At 54.6% G+C, this 17,812-nt stretch overlaps 6 protein-coding genes across 6 annotated transcripts; 2 read left to right on the top strand and 4 right to left on the bottom strand.

Annotated features, from left to right (window-relative positions):
• Positions 1-1,201: 1,201 nt before the first annotated feature.
• DICSQDRAFT_140487 (uncharacterized protein) lies at positions 1,202-4,101 on the bottom strand. Its single transcript, XM_007369909.1, is given in 16 exon segments — positions 1,202-1,311; positions 1,363-1,546; positions 1,603-1,613; positions 1,669-1,809; positions 1,918-1,919; positions 1,939-1,959; positions 2,013-2,046; positions 2,105-2,161; positions 2,214-2,423; positions 2,480-3,041; positions 3,091-3,146; positions 3,197-3,228; positions 3,277-3,523; positions 3,581-3,649; positions 3,722-3,770; positions 3,848-4,101. 16 exon segments carry the CDS (start codon positions 3,989-3,991, stop codon positions 1,292-1,294), a joined length of 1,839 nt encoding a protein of 612 aa, XP_007369971.1. The 5' UTR covers positions 3,992-4,101; the 3' UTR covers positions 1,202-1,291.
• A 711-nt stretch (positions 4,102-4,812) lies between these two features.
• On the bottom strand, positions 4,813-5,424 carry DICSQDRAFT_69680 (Aegerolysin-domain-containing protein; the record flags this gene model as incomplete). The annotated part of the gene is made up of 2 exons (XM_007369908.1): positions 4,813-5,132; positions 5,208-5,424. The coding sequence occupies 2 exons, from the start codon at positions 5,422-5,424 to the stop codon at positions 4,813-4,815; spliced, it is 537 nt and encodes a 178-aa protein (XP_007369970.1).
• Positions 5,425-7,410: 1,986 nt separating this feature from the next.
• DICSQDRAFT_111933 (Thioesterase/thiol ester dehydrase-isomerase) lies at positions 7,411-8,555 on the bottom strand (the record flags this gene model as incomplete). Its single annotated transcript, XM_007369907.1, has 3 exons — positions 7,411-7,682; positions 7,739-7,920; positions 7,992-8,555. The coding sequence occupies 3 exons, from the start codon at positions 8,553-8,555 to the stop codon at positions 7,514-7,516; spliced, it is 915 nt and encodes a 304-aa protein (XP_007369969.1). The 3' UTR covers positions 7,411-7,513.
• Positions 8,556-10,124: 1,569 nt separating this feature from the next.
• DICSQDRAFT_69755 (Nitroreductase) lies at positions 10,125-10,861 on the top strand (the record flags this gene model as incomplete). Its single annotated transcript, XM_007369906.1, has 3 exons — positions 10,125-10,280; positions 10,342-10,572; positions 10,634-10,861. The coding sequence occupies 3 exons, from the start codon at positions 10,125-10,127 to the stop codon at positions 10,859-10,861; spliced, it is 615 nt and encodes a 204-aa protein (XP_007369968.1).
• A 646-nt stretch (positions 10,862-11,507) lies between these two features.
• Positions 11,508-12,033, top strand: DICSQDRAFT_69696 (uncharacterized protein; the record flags this gene model as incomplete). Its single annotated transcript, XM_007369905.1, has 3 exons — positions 11,508-11,745; positions 11,810-11,885; positions 11,952-12,033. The coding sequence occupies 3 exons, from the start codon at positions 11,508-11,510 to the stop codon at positions 12,031-12,033; spliced, it is 396 nt and encodes a 131-aa protein (XP_007369967.1).
• A 1,645-nt stretch (positions 12,034-13,678) lies between these two features.
• On the bottom strand, positions 13,679-16,453 carry DICSQDRAFT_140485 (G-protein alpha subunit). The gene is made up of 6 exons (XM_007369904.1): positions 15,782-16,453; positions 15,481-15,603; positions 15,245-15,380; positions 14,922-15,160; positions 14,665-14,861; positions 13,679-14,564 (listed from the first exon to the last, which is right to left on the bottom strand). The coding sequence occupies exons 1-5, from the start codon at positions 16,243-16,245 to the stop codon at positions 14,762-14,764; spliced, it is 1,062 nt and encodes a 353-aa protein (XP_007369966.1). The 5' UTR covers positions 16,246-16,453; the 3' UTR covers positions 13,679-14,564; positions 14,665-14,761.
• Between the last annotated feature and the right edge of the window lie 1,359 nt (positions 16,454-17,812).

The following is a 17,812-nucleotide window of genomic DNA, read 5'->3' as shown; positions in this document are numbered from 1 at the left end:
CCAAACGGAGGCAATCTTGTCAAGGTCCCTGTCTGTTACATGGAAGGATGCAACGGTCGAGGTCGTGAACACGATCACGACCGAAATGTACTGGAGCTCTCGCAGGGTGGTGAGCCGCCGAAGGACGTCGGCGAAGATCACGCCCTCGAACGGCTCATCCTCGAATTCGAACTGGTTGAACTCGATCTCCACATTGAAGTCGAGCTTACGTAGGTGCGATATGGCGGGAATGGTGCACAACTCGTCGAGATACTCCAGAAGATCGTCCGTGAGCGGCACGGATATCTCCAGACACAAGACCGCCAGCAACTTGGATGGTATGAGGGTGAGAGGGGTGAGAGAAGCAGCATAGTTGTGCGTGTCCGCGGGGTATAGCTTGAGCTCTTCAGGAACAGAGAACGAGGAAGAACAGAGAACAAGGAATCTGGGAGAACAACGGCGTCCGACAGGCCAAAGACCCCATGCAGCTCCCGTAAGCTTGGCATGAGGCCGAGATGACAGAACAACTCATCGTCGATCTGAGAGATATGCGCCGTGTGCAGATCCCTGAATCCGACAAGAGAATGAGTGTTGGCAAGTTCTTTGTAGTACGTGCTGTAACGTAAGCGCATCATGTTTGGGCAAGTTGACCACAAGGCATCCAGAGTCTCTGCCCGGTTATCGGAGACGGAGACCCATCGTAACACTGGAGACAAGCACAACAACTCCAAGAGAGAGGTGTTTCGGTCACGAGGCCCTTGCGCCGTTCCGCTCCAAAAGAGAACCCGCAAATTCGGGAGAATGGGGCGGCCATTGTACCGGGAACGAAGAAGGTCGATTGTTTCGTCGTCGATCGTGGGGTGGGAAGGGTACGACAGCGCGCAAATTCGCCTCGCAAGCTGCGCAAACCTCGCCCACTCGGCAGGTGCTCCGTTGAGGGTCCGAAGTCTTCGATCGAGGATCAATTAGTAGTTGTGTTGAGGAACATGACAGTAGAGCGACTCACATTGCTCTTCCGTACAGACGCGACAGTGGTTAGCCCTGCCTGCAACTCCCAGAGAACACGAGAAGCGGGCTCTGAAAAGCCTTGCATGTACGTGCAACGTATGCGAGAGTTAGCAATCGGGATGGACGGACGTCATCCTTGAACAAGGGGAAGCCGAAAGGCCGTATCATGCCCTTTAGACGTGCATCTGCTACTAAGCTGAGTTGTACATAGACAGGGGTATTCATCCAATGATAGTATTCAAGAGTATCAATCAAGAGACGACGGGATGGAAGTGTCCTACGCCCGGGGGTACTTCTTTCCATCTCACAGATGCCGTCCTCCACCTGGTATAGATCGTCAGACGTACGTAACGTGGTAGGGTCATTTCTTCGTACCGAAGACAGCGTAGACTTTGGCCTGGCGGTCTATTGCGGTCTCGTGCGCAGACGGGATCGTGTGCTCGCCGTTCGCATTGGAGTGGTGCAAGCCAAGGTAGACGTTTGGGCACGAGATTCGCTTCGTGCGCTCGATGTCCGCGTGTATGATCGCGTTGCAGAAAAAGTCCAAGTCCAGGTCATTCTGCAGAGGTCGCTGTGAGCAGGTCTATTCCCGTCATCCCCATCATCCACGCGTACCTCGTCATAGCCTGGCGGAAGTAGACTTTAGCTCGGCAAGCATATGAAAGACAACAAGAAGCGTACCGAAAGGCTGCTCGATCTCCTCGCCAGCGGCAATGAGACCGAGGTAGATGAAGGCGGCAATCCCAACACCGGGTATTGTGTAATAGCCAAACTGATCAACAAGCTGGAATGGGAGGAAGAACAGGTAAATCCAAACTGTGCTGTACGCAAATCATCGACATTAGCCAGCGTGGAGTTGAGAAAAGTGACTACTTACTGTCTGTGCGCGGCAAAGCAGTCGGTGATGGTTGATTAGAACCTAGTGACGCCGTTAAACGAGAAGAAACGAACCGGATATGGACTGAGTAGACGCTGTACGATCTCGTGAGTACTCTACCGTGAACGATGTTACAAGAGAAACTGACAAAGGAAGCGGAGTGGTCAGGATACGCTCCAGTGCTGCGCACCACGGCTCAGCTTCTGTTTCAATGGATCGTAATTATAGACGATGACTCACTAGCCAAGCTATCCTCGAAGGCAGCCAAGCATCCGTACATGCCACCTAACGCACCACCTGGCTCAACCCGATTAGGGATTCCAAGACACACAGGGCAGTAGAGGCATACCAGGAACAATACCACGCTCGTCCAGAACGCTCAGCCATATGCTCAGCGCTCTCAAGATCTCGAGCGGCAAGTTTTCCCCACCGCCTGCGATCCGGGGCCGATGCTTTGTGTGCGTGATACCAAGGCGGTCAGTCGTGTCGACGAGTGCGGCACGAAGGTGAGCAGTATGTGGATGGACGCGTTCCAGTTCACTCCTTGAGTCATCTTCATCTAGCAGTCAACAATCAGCGGGCGCCAGGATGCCAGTGGTTCGGCTGCGGACTTACTCATCGCCTCGCCGTTCAGCGTCTCGTCCGCCCAACGCCTCTGCACCCCTCCCCGATCGTCGTCCTGCCCCGCACGCCGCTCAATATCCACCTCCGCCGTCGTCAAAGCCCTCCCCTTTAACCCGACTACCCTCCCAATCCCGCGCCAAAAGCCCGCGAACGGGATCAGGTCCCCCGACACGCTCCCAAACAGCCCGCGCCGTGCCACGATCTGGGGCACGGATCCAGGCAGGAGCGGCCGTCGCTCGCCTTCGGAAGACATGGATGACAATGACGACGTCGAGTACATGCCCCGGAGCGGGGGCGGGAGAGTTGCGCCGTACGAGTTGATCGGGGGGATGACCGGGTCCCCTCGTGGGTTCGGGCGGGAGCCCGTAGGCGCGGCCGCGGGGGAGTTTGTGTCGGACGTGGGCGCGCGGGTGTGCGGGGTCGGGGATAGCGCGGGGATGGAGAAGAGCGGGGCCTCAGGCTGGAAGTCGCGGATAGGGGATGCCACCGTGTCGATATTCACCGTCGGTTGCTCTGGTGCAAGCGCGTCATCGCGGCGATGGTGATGGACGTGCTAGAATAACGTCAGCTGTCGAGCAGTCACCAGGTACCATGCGGCGTACATCGTGAAGTGGCTTGACTAAAGGATAGAGATCTTCGTAGTATATCCCCATCTCGCCTGTAAGGATGAGCATCCAAATGGAGCCGCCTACAAAAGTGGCTATTCACCTCGCAAGTGGTGCTTCACTGCGACCACGAACCTAGAATCTAGTCAACATCGATTTCAAGACACGACGGCGGGAACCAACCCTTCCACCAGATCAAGCGCAACACGCTTCTCCGCCATCACATGTCTCGCGACAGAGACGTCAACATCATCTGGTTTGCCATTTGTACCAGTTGCGGCGGGTGCGATCTTTAGCGGGATGTGTATCCATATGAGGCGAGTGAGAGTCCGGGTAGTGCGAGCAATGTCAGACCAAGATGACCGTCCCTGCCAGTAACGATCGTATCCGGAGCTGGCACGGTAGGAGATGACGAACCCGATCACAACACCTAGCCCGAAGTTAGTTCAACATTTGCAAGCGCGCCGTGGGATGACTGGATGCGTACCAAGCAGTGTGAGCATAACATTTGGAATGCCGAGGTGGACCCGTGTTTCCATTGACAAAGTGACGACCGCTAGTTTACAACGACAATGTCAAGGACAGAAAGGTGAGCGGGAAGCTGGCTAACAGTCCATCAGGAGCCTACCGGCAGCAAAGACGGTGTGCAGAAGGACCGCCGGCCATATGCGCCAAATCTACATTGCAAATGACGTTGTCAGCACAGGCTGGGGAAACGCCGCTTTGTTTTGTTGTCTCGAAGGACAGCACATACCACCGTGCCGCGGCCAAATGTCCAAGAGACAAGGTTTTGAGTGGTTACGACGGGGACCAGGATGTGATTCTGGTGGTCATCGAACGCCGGCAAGAGGACGTGACCCGTGGCGGAACGAGACTTGGCACCGACGGGCTCAGTCATGTTGCTCACGTCGCACAAAGAAAGGCCAGACGACGCCAGGTGTGGGTGTAGTGTGTTGCCAGTGAGAGTCCCACGACTGTTAAATGATGGGTTCTTGCTATGGATACTGGACACAAATGTGCCTATGACGAGTAAAAGGTCAGTAAACGAATGGAAGGAAGGCTGATGGAGAACAGCATGAACATGGAAGGAGAGAAAGAGCGCCGCATCACTGAGATCTCAATGCGTCGCCCAATTGATCTGATCTAATCTCCCGGACCGATGCACCTCCCTCTTACGTTGGCGATGACCGTACGATATTATCCCATAACGCAGGCGCATCTTAAGGGAGCTAGTAAATTCAGTCTTACTTCACCTTGATACACGGTCGTTGTGTATGCTCAAGGGAGTGCGCAATGCTCGTCGATAATAGACAAACAAAGGTAAATAACTTATGCGGGCCGCCCCTTTGAGCGTCTAATACGCAGGCGCATCGCTCTCCAGCTTCAAGTCATATCACTGGCGCTCGCCTTGTTCGTCGCTCGATCCATGCATCCAGCACAGCTCACATCCACACATCGAGAATCATAGGTCACTCGTTCCTTAGACGAATGGGAATACTGTACGCTCCCACTGTAATCACCGCTAGCAGCATCGCTATCAATATACGAATCAAATAGCAGATCCATCCATGGTACTTCATGAATTCAGCTTCAAACAGTCTACAATTCCCAAATCGGATAAGGCAAGGCTCCCTATCTGACCTCCTTATGGGACGCTATGGCCTGAAATTCTCGGTTACTTCCTTCACAGGGAGTCATGCATGACCACAAGACTCACCCTCAATTGGTTTCATTGCTCAGCCCGATGTCGACGACGATCGTTCCCAGGAGACCGCCGGAAAGGGTGGCGCCTGAGGATTGGATGTGGCACTTGCTAATTTCGCCGCTGACAGTCCACTGATTCTCTTTCGAGTCCAACGGGCCCTCCCAGTAGAATGAGCGGATTATCTCGTCCTTGGCGGACGTGTCGACAAGGTCGAAGCGACCTGCTGTGCCCAAGGACGCATCCGCCCTGTCGCATGCACTCAATTCCATATGTCCAGATGGGTCGACAACCTCGTTGTCGTAGTGGTCTACATCCATCTCCTTGTCTTTGTTCCCTGTGCACCCCACCGCCGATACAAGCTTAAGTCAGTCATCTCGTCCATCGTGCACTCACCAAATAGTAGACTGACCGTTAGCGTAGAGCATTCCCCACAATACTTCTAGGCTTCTCAGCTTGATGGGGATGGTGCTTTTGTTGCTGATGCGGATCGCGACCCATTGAGCATAGGCCCGCACCACCGGGGTGTCGACGGCGACTGCGGGAGTTATCTTGCTAGTGCACGGGCAAATGCTCAGCGTCGGACTGATGGTGATAGTGATAGTGGTGGTGTTCGTAGTGGTAGCCATGGCGGAGATTTGGCCTGAGGTTGGTAGGTGCAGATTGCATCTCGAGTTTAAATTCTCCTTGACAAGCGTCTGTGTTTGCGAAAGCTACCGTCTTTGAAGTTTGAACCACTATCTCAATTCCGTATCTGTCTCACTCTCACAGCTGGTATGAGTAGATGCAACCCACGCTAACCACTGACGAGTCGATGTCGTCAGTCCCCTGTACGTGATCCGTAGATCAGTTTTCAAGTCAAGATCCTGTCAGTGCATTCGACGTCTATTCGACCCATGCCTGGCGTTTCCCTCGTCTTCGCCAGTCAAGTGAGCCCAAGCATCGCAAGTCCCAGCGTGCAACATGCCATCTCGATTGCAGTGAAGCTGTCAGTCTGTCGCGTCTCTGGCCCCATGGCAGCCAACGACGACAGAGAGACTTATGCACCCGTGCATCTCTTCACACAGAAAGTGGCAGGTACACCGATCTGACAGCTTCCCGTCCACCTCTTCCGTACTTGTACCTAATGTGGTGTCGGTAAAGGCAACCTCACACACACTACGGTCGAAGACTATCTGCTCCATGAAGCAATTACTGTTCATGATGCGGCCTGGATGGCCACCAACGAGCCCTTTCATGCATTCTGGAGGGCGTCAATACCCCTTCTATCCTAAGCATCGTTCAGAATCTCGATTGTCATCGGAAAGCATAGATGGCGACCACGCTGCATGTCATGTTATGGCGCTGTTCGGGCTGACTACGATGTCCAGCAGAAACATAACGACTTAATGGGAGACCAGCGCACGAAAGAGACGTATATGCATCACCGACTCGCTTTGTGCGTTCTTTGGTCTTAGCTCAGTAAACCGTTTCGGCGACAGTTCCTACAGGCTGACCCATGATCTGCGACCTCACCCGTTCAAATCTCCCACTGGACTGAGCCGCCGACCTGGTAAGTACCTCGATCACTCCTGGGCCTTTCTTAGCATCGTTTGCGGACCTCCTCTTCAATAGCGAATACTACCTATCGTAAATAGCAGTGCGGGCTCCGGGGCCCATAGCGACACGCTCACCGAAGTCACCGCCAACGATGCTCACGCCGACAAATTGCTAAACATGTTGCTGTGTCATGGACACATGGCACGTATTCGACGGACTGTTCATATCTACGAACACATCTCATCAAGGTCGTCCGCATGGTCATCTAGCGGGCCACAGCCTAGCCTGAGTGCGGGCAACCTCATCGTGCGCCTGTCCACTCTCGACGCAATGAGCAACCGCGATCGTCAAGTCGACCACGGTTGAGGCCGACTTCACGCAGATTCTCCCAGGGCGTAATGCAGACCGACGCGGATCTTAAATTCGCACCATGATGTACATCAGCATCTTACTCCTTCTTATCTGGAGCGACGAATGCTTCGAGTTGAAGTCGGTGATTCGAGTGAAGTTGTCTGGTGAGAACACTCCCTGAGCCTGTATTGCTGCGCCATTGTGGTCGGTTCCCGTGCTTATCCCATTCGCAGCAGAGCTGCTTTTGCCCGAGGCGGCATTCGACTTAGAGGTAGGCATCATGGCGCTGTGGTGATTGAGACACCTCCCGATGCCGAGGCAGAGCCGAATACGTAATATAATAAGGCTGTCGTGCCACTATGCCAGAGAGATCCGTACGCACCCTTGTCCTCTTGCCCATCGGTGCCGACTTAACCAGAGTGTATGGGCACCCGTAAGCTGTTGCTCATCCCTCGCGCTAGACGCATAGCGAGCCAGGGGCCTACATGATGTCTGGGTGTAAGTGTTCTGGCTGTTGCCGGAATTGCGGGGATGTAGTAGGCCGCAAAGTAGCAGAGCATTTGACGGTAGGAGCTGCATGGACTAGAACCCAGAAGGTCGACAGAGAAGAGGAGTAGGAAGAGGACGAACATCTGGCTAACCGTATCAAATCGCGGCTCTGCGATAGTCAGCAAGTACCTTATAGTCAGCAAGTACCTTGCTGACTTGGATCGAAGGTTTCTGGTGCCAAGAAAAAAAGCGATAGAAGATACCAGCATCTATATCCCAAAGACAGCACGAACGACATCCCGTGATAAACACCATTCCATCCCACTGGTGAGAGCCGACTCATGATTTCGTGTCAACGAGAATCTCTGCGCCGCCAGGGAGCTTGACCGGGACAGGAGCAACAGCACCTGGCGTAATGGGCTCCTTGGAGTGCGACGGCTCTCCAAGCATGTGTCGTACCGCCGTGGAGTTAAGCAGCTTCGCATACCGTGGTTGAATGAAGAGGGCACTACGGAGCGAACGCTCCATCAGTGGAACTCGGGGTAGAAGCAATTTAGGGCGCACTTCGCTTCCACAAGGACGTTACCTGCCATATCCTCCACGACACCCGACACCCGAGACTTCCTCCCCTGTGCTTCATCCAAACGGACCTTGATAACGATGAACTGGTCGGCACGTGTGGGTGCCTTGTAGTTGATGTTCAAATTCGCCGTCACGCCGACCTTCTCGGGTAGATTTAGGAGAGCCTGGAGAACGCAGTCAGATGACGAATCAGGGCGATTGACCGAGTATAGTGTGATGCATTGAGTAGACTCACCACCCGAGCCAATGTCTCATCCAGGAGCGTCGCAAGCAATCCTCCATGGATCACGCCCTCATGCCCACACAGCGCACGCCCAACATGGATGAAAACCCAGTTCTCCTTCGCATCGTGTCGCGCCCGGACTAGTGGCGGGATTGCGAGCTTCCCAGGACCCTTCAGCGTGCCGGCGGTTAAGCTGTTCACGCGTCGCTCCTCGGGCAAGTTGAGGTACGGTCGAGTCTCGTACCATTCGGCCTTGTCAGGACGCGCGCGATGTGCTGCGAGTACGGGAAGATGGTTGAGTTTTTCCTCGAGCTCGGCAATGTGGGCAAGTGCGGCCGGGTCTTCGGGATGCAGGGGTGCAGGAGCAGGTCGTGGCGACAGCAGGTGGACAAATTCAGGAGGATAGAGGGCTCCAAGATAGTAGGATGTGGCAGCGAGTGTCGTAGCACCAGTCAATAATCGGAAATTTCTCCAGAACGCAGATGAGGCGCTAGATGACGTGGAAGTGGATGACCAGCGAGCTGATGCTGCTCGTGATGCGCGACCTATCTGGCGTCGAAGGTGGGCGGAGTACATGTTGGAGGTTTAGAAACGAAGTATTCAAGCATGGTGGATTGACAGAGGACTTCCTCCGGTAACATTCGGCCCGACAATGTTTGTCTTTGTTATGATCAGAGGCTATTGGCTTCGACGTCGAGACATCGCATGCAGTCCAACATCGCTCCCGGCCGCGTGCAAACGTGGATTCTAAGCAATCAACAGAGCCTATATTACACAGTCCCCAAAAAGCCCGAACTCGTCCAACTATCGTCGGCACGTAACTAACATCGTCCACACATGAATAATCTGATGACTTACAGTACTCGCAATGGTACTAAAACCTCGCCAGTATAAGGGGACCGCATGTAAACAGAGAAGCACCTACTAGTAGCATCGGATAGGCACAGAGCCCAACATTGTTTGTATCGCCCGCAGATCTACGCATAGGGTTGTTTGACCGCTCTATGAGCTTGATGTCATATCGGATACTTGCAACATCATATCATAGCAGGTAAATAAACATATGTTGGGCTCTGCAGCTGTCAGAAGTGATTGCCAAATGTGTATACTTACAGACCTCCAAACCCTGATTCCAGGAAACAGATGGTTCGGCGGTATCGTTGAGCGCGAGTCGAATGGTCATATATGTTGACAAATGGCGTCTGCTTACCATAGCCAAATCATAGCCGTATTACTGTACGAGAGCTGCGAGAAGTCATCGACAACAGGAAACTTGTAGGGGCGCCAACAACAACTCTTACTATGGGTCATAGAATGGGCAGGGTATCTATGATGATACAGAGGGACGGGTATAGCTAGTAAGTGGCAAAATCCCACAGTCGCCGCAGCAAGCTGCTCGATGTTGTGAGATGCTTCTCTCGTTGAGTTCTTACCATAGAAAGATACGAGGAGGGCTGGATGAACGCCACCTCCACAAGGCCCTTCTAAAAGATTCGGACTACGGCAAGTATCGCACATAGATCAATGCGCTCAATCCGAGCACACTCATCGATGCGAGGATCGCATTGTAATTCTCAGCAGGGCACAGTGGCACTACATAGTCCTGGAATTTTCGACGCCCCATGTCCCCAAGATCAAAGATGTGCGATAGAGAAACGTTGGACGAATGTTGCGCAACGGACTGGGGGGATTTGACATGTGAGGACCGGGGACGCTGACGTGGTACTGTCTAGTCATGGACGATCAAAATGCCATATATGGAGCAAGGGAACGTCCGAGCCGCCCGGCTGAACATATCACGCAACTAAACTATCCTTATAGAGCACCTACGCTCGCACGACTACTGGTCTGGAAGGTAAGGACATTACTCAGCAGCCAGGTTCTCGCGCCTACCGCCGCATGTACGATGACCCCAGCGGTATCAGTCAAGGATTTCTACCAGACCAGGGCCCTCGTCAAGATCTCTCACAGATAACGCCTTCAGCCTTCAAGATGATGAGCGGTATTTCATCGATTCCGTCCATATATAACAGGACCTCCCGGTCGTTGTTATCCCTCACCCAACGCCGCCTTGTGTCACCTGTCAACGCTTCCTCCCTCTCGCCCTCTCGCCTAGCCTTCTCACACTCCCAGTACCGCACCAACATGTCTGGCTCTGCTGCATTCTTTGAGGCTGTCCGGAACCGTCGTTCCGTGTACACGATTACCTCCGAGACGACTATCCCTGATGAGAAGATCCAGGAGATCATCACCGAGGCGGTCAAGCACGCCCCGAGCTCCTTCAACAGCCAGAGTAGCCGCGTATGTACCAAGAACGTCGGTCCATTCCGAGCGCTCAACTCTAACCCCGCTTCCGTTCTAGGCGGTCCTTCTCCTTGGCGCTGAGCACAAGAAGCTCTGGGAGATCACTCTGAACGTACTCAAGGGCATTGTCCCCGCCGAGCAGCTCCCTGCTACCGAGGGCAGGATCCAGGGCTTTGCTAACGGCCACGGTACCGTCCTCTTCTTCGAGGACGAGACAGCGGTTACGGAGCTTCAGACCAAGTTCCCTCTGTACCAGGACCGCTTCCCCCAGTGGTCGCAGCACGCCTCTGTATGTTTCCCTCTCGCTGTACTTCCTCGTAACACTGAAGGCTGACACGCACCATGTGCAGGGCATCCTCCAGTACATCGTCTGGACTGCGCTTGAGGCTGAGGGTCTCGGCGCGTCGCTCCAGCACTACAACCCCCTTATCACCCCCCAGGTCCTGTCGACTTGGGACCTTCCCTCGTCGTGGACGCTCGTTGCGCAGCTCGTCTTCGGTAAGCCGTCCGCGCCCGCCGGCGAGAAGACGTTCCAGCCCATCGAGGGCGTCCGCTTCAAGACCTTTGGCAAGCAGTGAGCGCGAGGGCATGATGTTTGTGGCAGATTACCATGGATTGTATAGTTAGAAGAATCACATCGCATAGATTGCATCTGAGACAACTGGTGCCGCCATGTCCTGTGCTTTCCGCTGAGAAGCTTAAAGATTACCTACTGAACGCGTGAGCCAGAGGTATCGAGATCTATGGACCGTCGGGCCCAACGGTGTGGTACTATCGACCCAACTTGCGACGTCGTGTCTGTGGCTGGTCAAAGCACCGTATCCAAGAAGACATAGCACAGGTCATACGTAGCTATCGTCAAGGGGAATTAGCAAGTCAAGTTCGAGATGTTGAATGAGCCTAATACTTCAGTACAGTAGAGACAGCGCGACGCCTCATCGCTCCACAATATTGTCGTGGGTAGTATCCTATACCTATATCAGTCACCTGAAACCGGAGGCCACGCATACTAGGCCTAAAAAGCTTGTTTACCTGGTACCCTCTAGACCTCTTCGCCTGCGTTACGTCCTCACAGATACACTAGACCTCAATGGAGGGCTCTGCGCGGCGTTCGAGAGAGCAAGATGGACGCTATCCTCTGGGACTCTGAAGCGCGGTGGGAGCGATAGCTGAGCACCCCTAACCCTACTTATGATATGAGCACGTTTTCTTCATTCCACCGTCATGAGCGTCACCCGCGAGCATCCTTGCCTTCGTCTCTCAGTTCTTCCTGGCGTTTTCTACGTACGAAAGGTGCAAGAAGTGCCTGCAGATGTCTTACGGCGGATAGCGGAAGAACCTCAATCTCTTCTGTCCATTACACGTACCCTGGAGGAGATATCGATCGTAGGTCAATGTACTGTCGAAGAAGAGTCTGAAGGCGAATGGAAGTGCATCAAAATAGCAGGGCCCATGCCCTTTGGTGAGCTCGGAATGGGAAGGGAGACTCGTGGCGTTTTGGAGATGACTGATATGTCACCCTCCAGAACTAACGGGCATTTTGGGCGGCTTGCTGGAGCCTCTCAAGCAGGCAAATATTGGCATCTTCGCAATCTCGACCTGGTGAGTAACATATAAGGGGGTTGCGAGGCTTATCTCATGCTGACGCGCATACATCGATCTGAATAGGAACACGGATTATTGCCTCGTCCCAAAAGGCAGGATCGAGGATGCGGTTGTTACTCTTACACAAGACGGTTGGTTCTTTTGATGACTAGGTAACAGCGAATGACATGATTCCATATGAACCTGAATGTCGAGCCTAGTCCAGATGTCACAGAAGGCCGAAGGACGATCAACCCGATCTTGTTGCGAGCGATATGAAGGATTAGATGAACTTGAAGACCACTCACTAGTTTGATACACATCGCTGGGCCTCCCATTCTAGCGAGTGACATAGTTGATCAGTGAGATGTCATCGCCTCTGCCAGTGACGCAAAAGATGATAGCGTCACTGACGATCAGCGAGAACGACACGTACGTCAGCTAGAACCCTTCCATTACTCTGCATGAGTCGACTTCGGCCAGGGTGCACCCTGGCTTCAGAAAGGGAAGAGCAACGAACATATAGACAGGTCAAAGCCTGGACAGGTTGGCCAGGCAAGGATGGTGTAGAGGTGGTAGCTGCGGGTGTTTGAGATCGGGGCTGATCATCGCGGTCTTGCCTATCTGAGGAGAGAAGTCCCATGCCACCCGTGTCCCCCGTTACGTTATCGTTGGCGGCCACACAGCACAGCTAGGCTGCAGTACAAAAATCGAAAGACAGTTCATGGTGTTTGCAGAAGATACCGAGGGGCGTCGGTCCTCAAGTTGTGGGACGCAGGAGGGCTGAAGCCTTCAGTCAGGTTATGGGGGGACTCCCACCTACATGGACGCTGTACATAAGGCATCGAGTAGACTAGCAGCATAGATTGAGAAAGAACGCGTACCCCTAAAGCAATCCTGAGAACGCCATGGACGAACCTAGACTATACTGCGGCAGGGGTGGGAGCGCCATCCCGACCGAAGTGTCTACACAAACTCAAAATTACCGGTCCACCGAAGCCCTCCGACTTCGTGCTGGAAGCGACCTGGATGTCCTATATTGTGAGATCATGGATGAGTCGGTCAATGTTGTGCCTGTAGATCTCTGCCATCCTCTCACTTGAAGGAGATGGCGAGGTCTTCACACCTGCGAACCACGACGATGGCGAACACGAGCAGCCAGGGCTAGACATGACATTCAGCAAAAATCGGAAGACACCATGTACCCGAACCTTACCATTCCTCCCCCGCGCATAACCTCCGGGGACAGTTGCAAGGCAGGGCATGGGCATCTCGAGTATCGCCCCTGCCAATGAATCACAAGTTCGCAGCAACGCAATGTCGAGCACACGCACACGCCCATAGTAGGCCGTACACCAAACGCGCACCTAGTGCGCATCGTGCCTGTGTGTTGCATACTGTATGCGTATGTCTGTCTGTACGTATGTACACCACGCCCCGTTCCTTCCGCCTCGTCCCGCGCGAGGCTGCCTTTCCCCCAGAAACTAATTCCTACTGTATACATAGCATTGGATACGACGAGAGGCAGGGAAGAACGGCAGCAAGGTAGCAAAAACGCAGAACAACGACGAAAAGGGTACGTGAAGTGTGAAGGGCGGGACGAGGAACGAGAGGGCGACGGCACTTCGGCCAGGGTCATGATCATGTAAAATAAGATAGGGGTTCACGTGCGGGAACGGTGGGGGGACGAGGACGGAGACACTAAACAAGGGAGATGAGATGAGGAGGATAGGGTGCATGAGGTGACAGGCAGGATGAGGTGAGATGGAGCGGGATGCGCGGAGTGCGCGTGTGCGTGTCGATGGGAGGGCGAGGAAGGTAATGGGAGTTATAGGAATAGGAGGATGGAGGACGCACAGCCCGTGAAAGCAGTGTCTTGGAGACGGACTGAGATCGCTAGAGCGGGAGAACGTAGTAGTAGGAACGAGGTCGGGCAAGGTAGATCTTGGGGGTCGGATGGAAGGATGGGATAGCGCATGGGCAAGAAGATACAGGAGGGGAGTTGCCGGCTTCTGCACCTGCAGCGCAAGCGTCACGTTCGAGTGAACCGATGGACCCCGCTGCCACATGTCCGAGTAAGCCAACTGGTCGAAGTCTCCAATGGACAGTGACGCCAATTGGCTTGTCGACGAAAGCGGACGGGCGTCGGTCTGTACGTCGTAGTCGGAGCGTCAGGGACGTGCGTCCAACCGGATGTCCGCTCGGACGTCGGGCATAGAGGGGGGGGGGGGGGACGGATCCGGCCGCGCGAGAGCGTACACGTCAAGTCGGACGTGCCTCCCATCGCACGGACTCGACGACATCGGTCGTCGTCGGACGTGTTATACGATCGGATCACCCGTCTAAGAACGCGAGACTATGACGACCGTGACAGCGTGTGAAAACCCTGGTCGGTGCAGGCTTTAACCGCAGGCGACATGAAGAAGGTATGGTGGGAAGGCAAGGCAAAGCGTGCAATAGAGACAGGCGATGTCGATGACCGAGGCGGGTGGAGGGTGTTCAGCGAGAACAGACAAGTGGCAAGCGCGACGACGAGACAGATAGTCGATCATGGATGGGATGAGACGTGAGATGCAGCATGCGTACAAACCAGTATGAGAGATGGGCGATGAGCGATGAGTGATAGGACGGGAGGCGCGGAGGGACTTTGAAGGGAACGAATGTGTGGATGCAAACATGCGATGCGAGCGGATCCAACTGCATGGGCAAGTGGCATGGGTAAGTTCGGGAAGGAGGCAGATGGGTAACCGACCAGTCAGCACGGCCATACGAAGCAAGGAGTCACAGACAAACTCACCAGACAGAAACAGACTCTACACTAAGCACAATTCAATCCAACCCTCCAGGACTGCGGAGCAAAGACGAGAAAGGAGAAGACAAAGAGCAAGCAGGTGTCACAGAATGCCGGAATCCTTGAGTGCGTTCTGCAGTATTGTCTCCTTCACTGCCGCGAATACCAATCGGATATTCGAGGTATCTGTCGCCTGGGTTAAACTGCGCACACGAGGTCAGCGCCATTCCTCACTCATAGCCACGCATGAGATGGACACTCACTGTGGGTACACGCTCAGCCTTGCCCTGTTCGCCTGCATGAACCGCCACAAGATGTACTTCGCCGCCTTGTTAATGTCGGGCCCGCCCGTGTATTCGGGGAAGTACCGCTCGAGGGGCACCTTCGGGAGCTTACTCTTGAACACGTCGATCTTGTTCAAAAACAGGATAATTGACGTTCGGAGGAACCACCGCGAGTTGATCACCGACTCGAACAGGATGAGCGACTCTTGCATTCGTTTCTGCAGGCCACATCGACATATGCATTTTGGTAGGTGACCGTCAGATGCCGGATATCGAACGCCGAGTTTGACAAAGGCACGCACCTGATTCCGATCCTCCAACAGCACCTGATCGTACTCGCTCAGCGCCGTGCAGAAGATGATGCTCGTCACGCTCTCGAAGCAGTGTATCCACTTCTTCCGTTCTGACCGCTGCCCGCCTACGTCGAACATGTGTATTCTGCCCATCGTCACCCACGTTAGCAACGGATCGTCCAGCACAGCGCCTCGCAGGTGGCGGGCTTCCGAAAGAGACGGATTCGCGTGTCAAGGGTACTCACGATAATGGCCCTAATGAAAACCTCGTCTCCGTGATGCCTCTACTTGTCGCTCGTGCCCGCAGCACGTCCGTCTCCGTAGGAATGTAGTTGGGCGTTCCTATTCGAAGCGCCTCGGTGAAGAAACTAAGGCAGAGAACCAAACGAGTCAGCCCCGTCCTGTCATGTAGCAGCGCCTCCGCCATGCCCCGCACACCGCCGAGATGACCCCAGCGCGCAGTCGTGAGTAGGCGCCCAGCAGTTGATGCTCGTCCAGGCGTCGGGAGGCGTGGCGCTGGGGTTGCAGCGAGAGTAGGGTACTCACTAGCTCGCACTGTCCATCAGGTAGAACTCGCTACTATGGTCCATAATCTTGGGAATGATGGGGTCCTTCCAGAGGTCGAAGATGGCCTTGGCCATGTCCTCCGCAAAGTAGAACGTCGGGGCGGGGTTGACGGAATAGTCGAGGATCTTCTCAAGGCGTGCGCGGTTCGCTGGATCTTCACAGTCCATGCCGAGCTTGCGCATGGCGGTGATGATGTGGTGCGCCGAGTCGAGCAGGTTCTTGTATATCGTCTGGCGGTAGGCATTGCGCTCGTCGGGCGTGTAGCCGTTCTGGTGGATGATCTTCATCTGCTTGACGATCGTGCTCTTGCCCGACTCGCCCGAGCCGAGGAGGAGGATCTTGCACTCCTTCTTGAGCTTGCGCGAGTCCTCCTCGATCTGCTTATCTATCTCCTGGGAGCGCAGCTGTGCCTCGCGGTCCTGGGTGGACACGCAGTTACCCATTGCTGCTGGGGGTCGTGCTCGCGTTCGGAGCGGGTGCCGGAGCGGGGGAGGTCACCAGGCGGGAGGAACTGAGAAGGGGAGAGCAAGAAGCTTTGTGGTCTTTGTAGTCCTTGGAATCTTTGTCGCGGGAAGCAGGATGCAGCAAAGATGTGCTGGGGCTAGTGGTCAGAGTCGTCGTCGCCCAGAGTGCAGAAGAGAAGGAAGAGGGAAGGGGTGGAGAGCGAGAGCGTCGTGGACGTCGTCGAGGGCGGTTGAGCGGGAGGGGAGAGAAGGCTGGCGTCGGTTCGCCCAATATTCCGTTTCCCTTGTCCGTCATCATGTCACTCTCTGTCACACCCCGGCCAGGCCCCGGCGCCCTCCCGTGCATTTTACCTCTTTTGGCAATATTAGCGCCTGCGCATAGCGCGGTGACCCATCGCATTCGTCTCTTGTCTCGAACAACGCCATTGATATTTCGTTCGTCACAACATTGCAACGGAGAGCGAGAAAGCAACTTCTTCATCATCATTACGACTCGCATATGGTCGACGCAGAAGCTATAGCGCGCTGGGTGCTGCCCTTGCGATCTACCCTTCGCAATGTGCCTCACGATTACTCAAATAACTTGTCACCCCACGACAGCCTTCAGGCTATCTTCAACGTTTCTAGCACAGGGTGTTCGAAGGTGGCAGCGCCTCTATGAATGTTGCGCTAGCAGGTGGGTCGACACTCATCTACAAGAATACATTGTACTAACGTTCATCTCCGGGTCCACTCAGCGAGATATAGTACGCCGTGGCGTGCTGCAGCAAACCCAGCGCGTCCCGTGCCCTTTCCCGAAGGCTGCTCGGAGAGCACATCTTCCCGCCTCATGGTCGGCCTGTGAAAACTGCAGCGTCATCCGACGCCAAGTACTTGGGACGTCTCGTCTACAACGCCTGCCCCGCCCTATTCGCCATAACAGACACAAAATATCGTCTTGGGCATTCAGTATCTCTACCGTCAGGTCTGTCATGTTGATGCTCCCTTCCCTCAGCTGACTAATGCGTAGTATAGTATCGAGCGGGCGGCCTGCTGGTAGCCCGAACGGACCACAAGCGTGACAGGTGACGTCGAAGGCGTGAGCAGATCCATCAGGGTGACGCCCAGACCGCAGGGCGAGGGAAGCATGCCCGCGCGCGCGGCGCAAGCAGATTAAACCATCTGTCAGGGACAGCACACGTCCGTCTCCAGCACTTCCACACGGGCCTGTGCTGCCTAGCCGTTAGCGTACGACGCATACATGCCGTTCTTCAGGTACTAGGGACTGCTTCGTCCGTGGCCTGCCTGCTGACGTTGAGTATAGAATGTTAGCCTGGCGCACCCATTCCCCCGCATGCTCATGAATTACGTTCAGATAACGTCCGCATTCGCGAACCTTCGCCTCCTGCTCCGTATACGATACTCCAATTTCCTACCCCAGCATCGGGCAGCCCTCTCCGCCGAGGCAGCAGCCAGCAGCGATCTCATTTAAGACGGCCACCGAATCGCAATTTATCCTTTACAGATAGATCTCCCCAGATCCCTTTCCACCATCTGCTCACTGACG

The sequence above is a fragment of the Dichomitus squalens genome (genome assembly GCF_000275845.1).
Source record: "Dichomitus squalens LYAD-421 SS1 unplaced genomic scaffold DICSQscaffold_57, whole genome shotgun sequence".
Lineage (NCBI taxonomy): Eukaryota > Fungi > Basidiomycota > Agaricomycetes > Polyporales > Polyporaceae > Dichomitus > Dichomitus squalens.
The sequence above is the reverse complement of the archived record's forward strand: the minus strand, read 5'-3'. Positions and strand labels throughout refer to the sequence as shown.

Coding starts and splice junctions, on each gene's coding strand:
- DICSQDRAFT_140485 (XM_007369904.1), bottom strand. CDS start 16,245: ATGGGTAACTGCGTGTCCACCCAGGACCGCGAGGCACAGCTGCGCTCC. Junction 15,381..15,480: donor TTTTCATTAGGGCCATTATC/GTGAGTACCCTT, acceptor GACGATGGGCAG/AATACACATGTTCGACGTAG. Junction 14,862..14,921: donor AGGCTGAGCGTGTACCCACA/GTGAGTGTCCAT, acceptor TCGTGTGCGCAG/TTTAACCCAGGCGACAGATA.
- DICSQDRAFT_140487 (XM_007369909.1), bottom strand. CDS start 3,991: ATGACTGAGCCCGTCGGTGCCAAGTCTCGTTCCGCCACGGGTCACGTC. Junction 3,229..3,276: donor GCGCTTGATCTGGTGGAAGG/GTTGGTTCCCGC, acceptor ACTAGATTCTAG/GTTCGTGGTCGCAGTGAAGC. Junction 2,162..2,213: donor CGAGCGTGGTATTGTTCCTG/GTATGCCTCTAC, acceptor GGGTTGAGCCAG/GTGGTGCGTTAGGTGGCATG.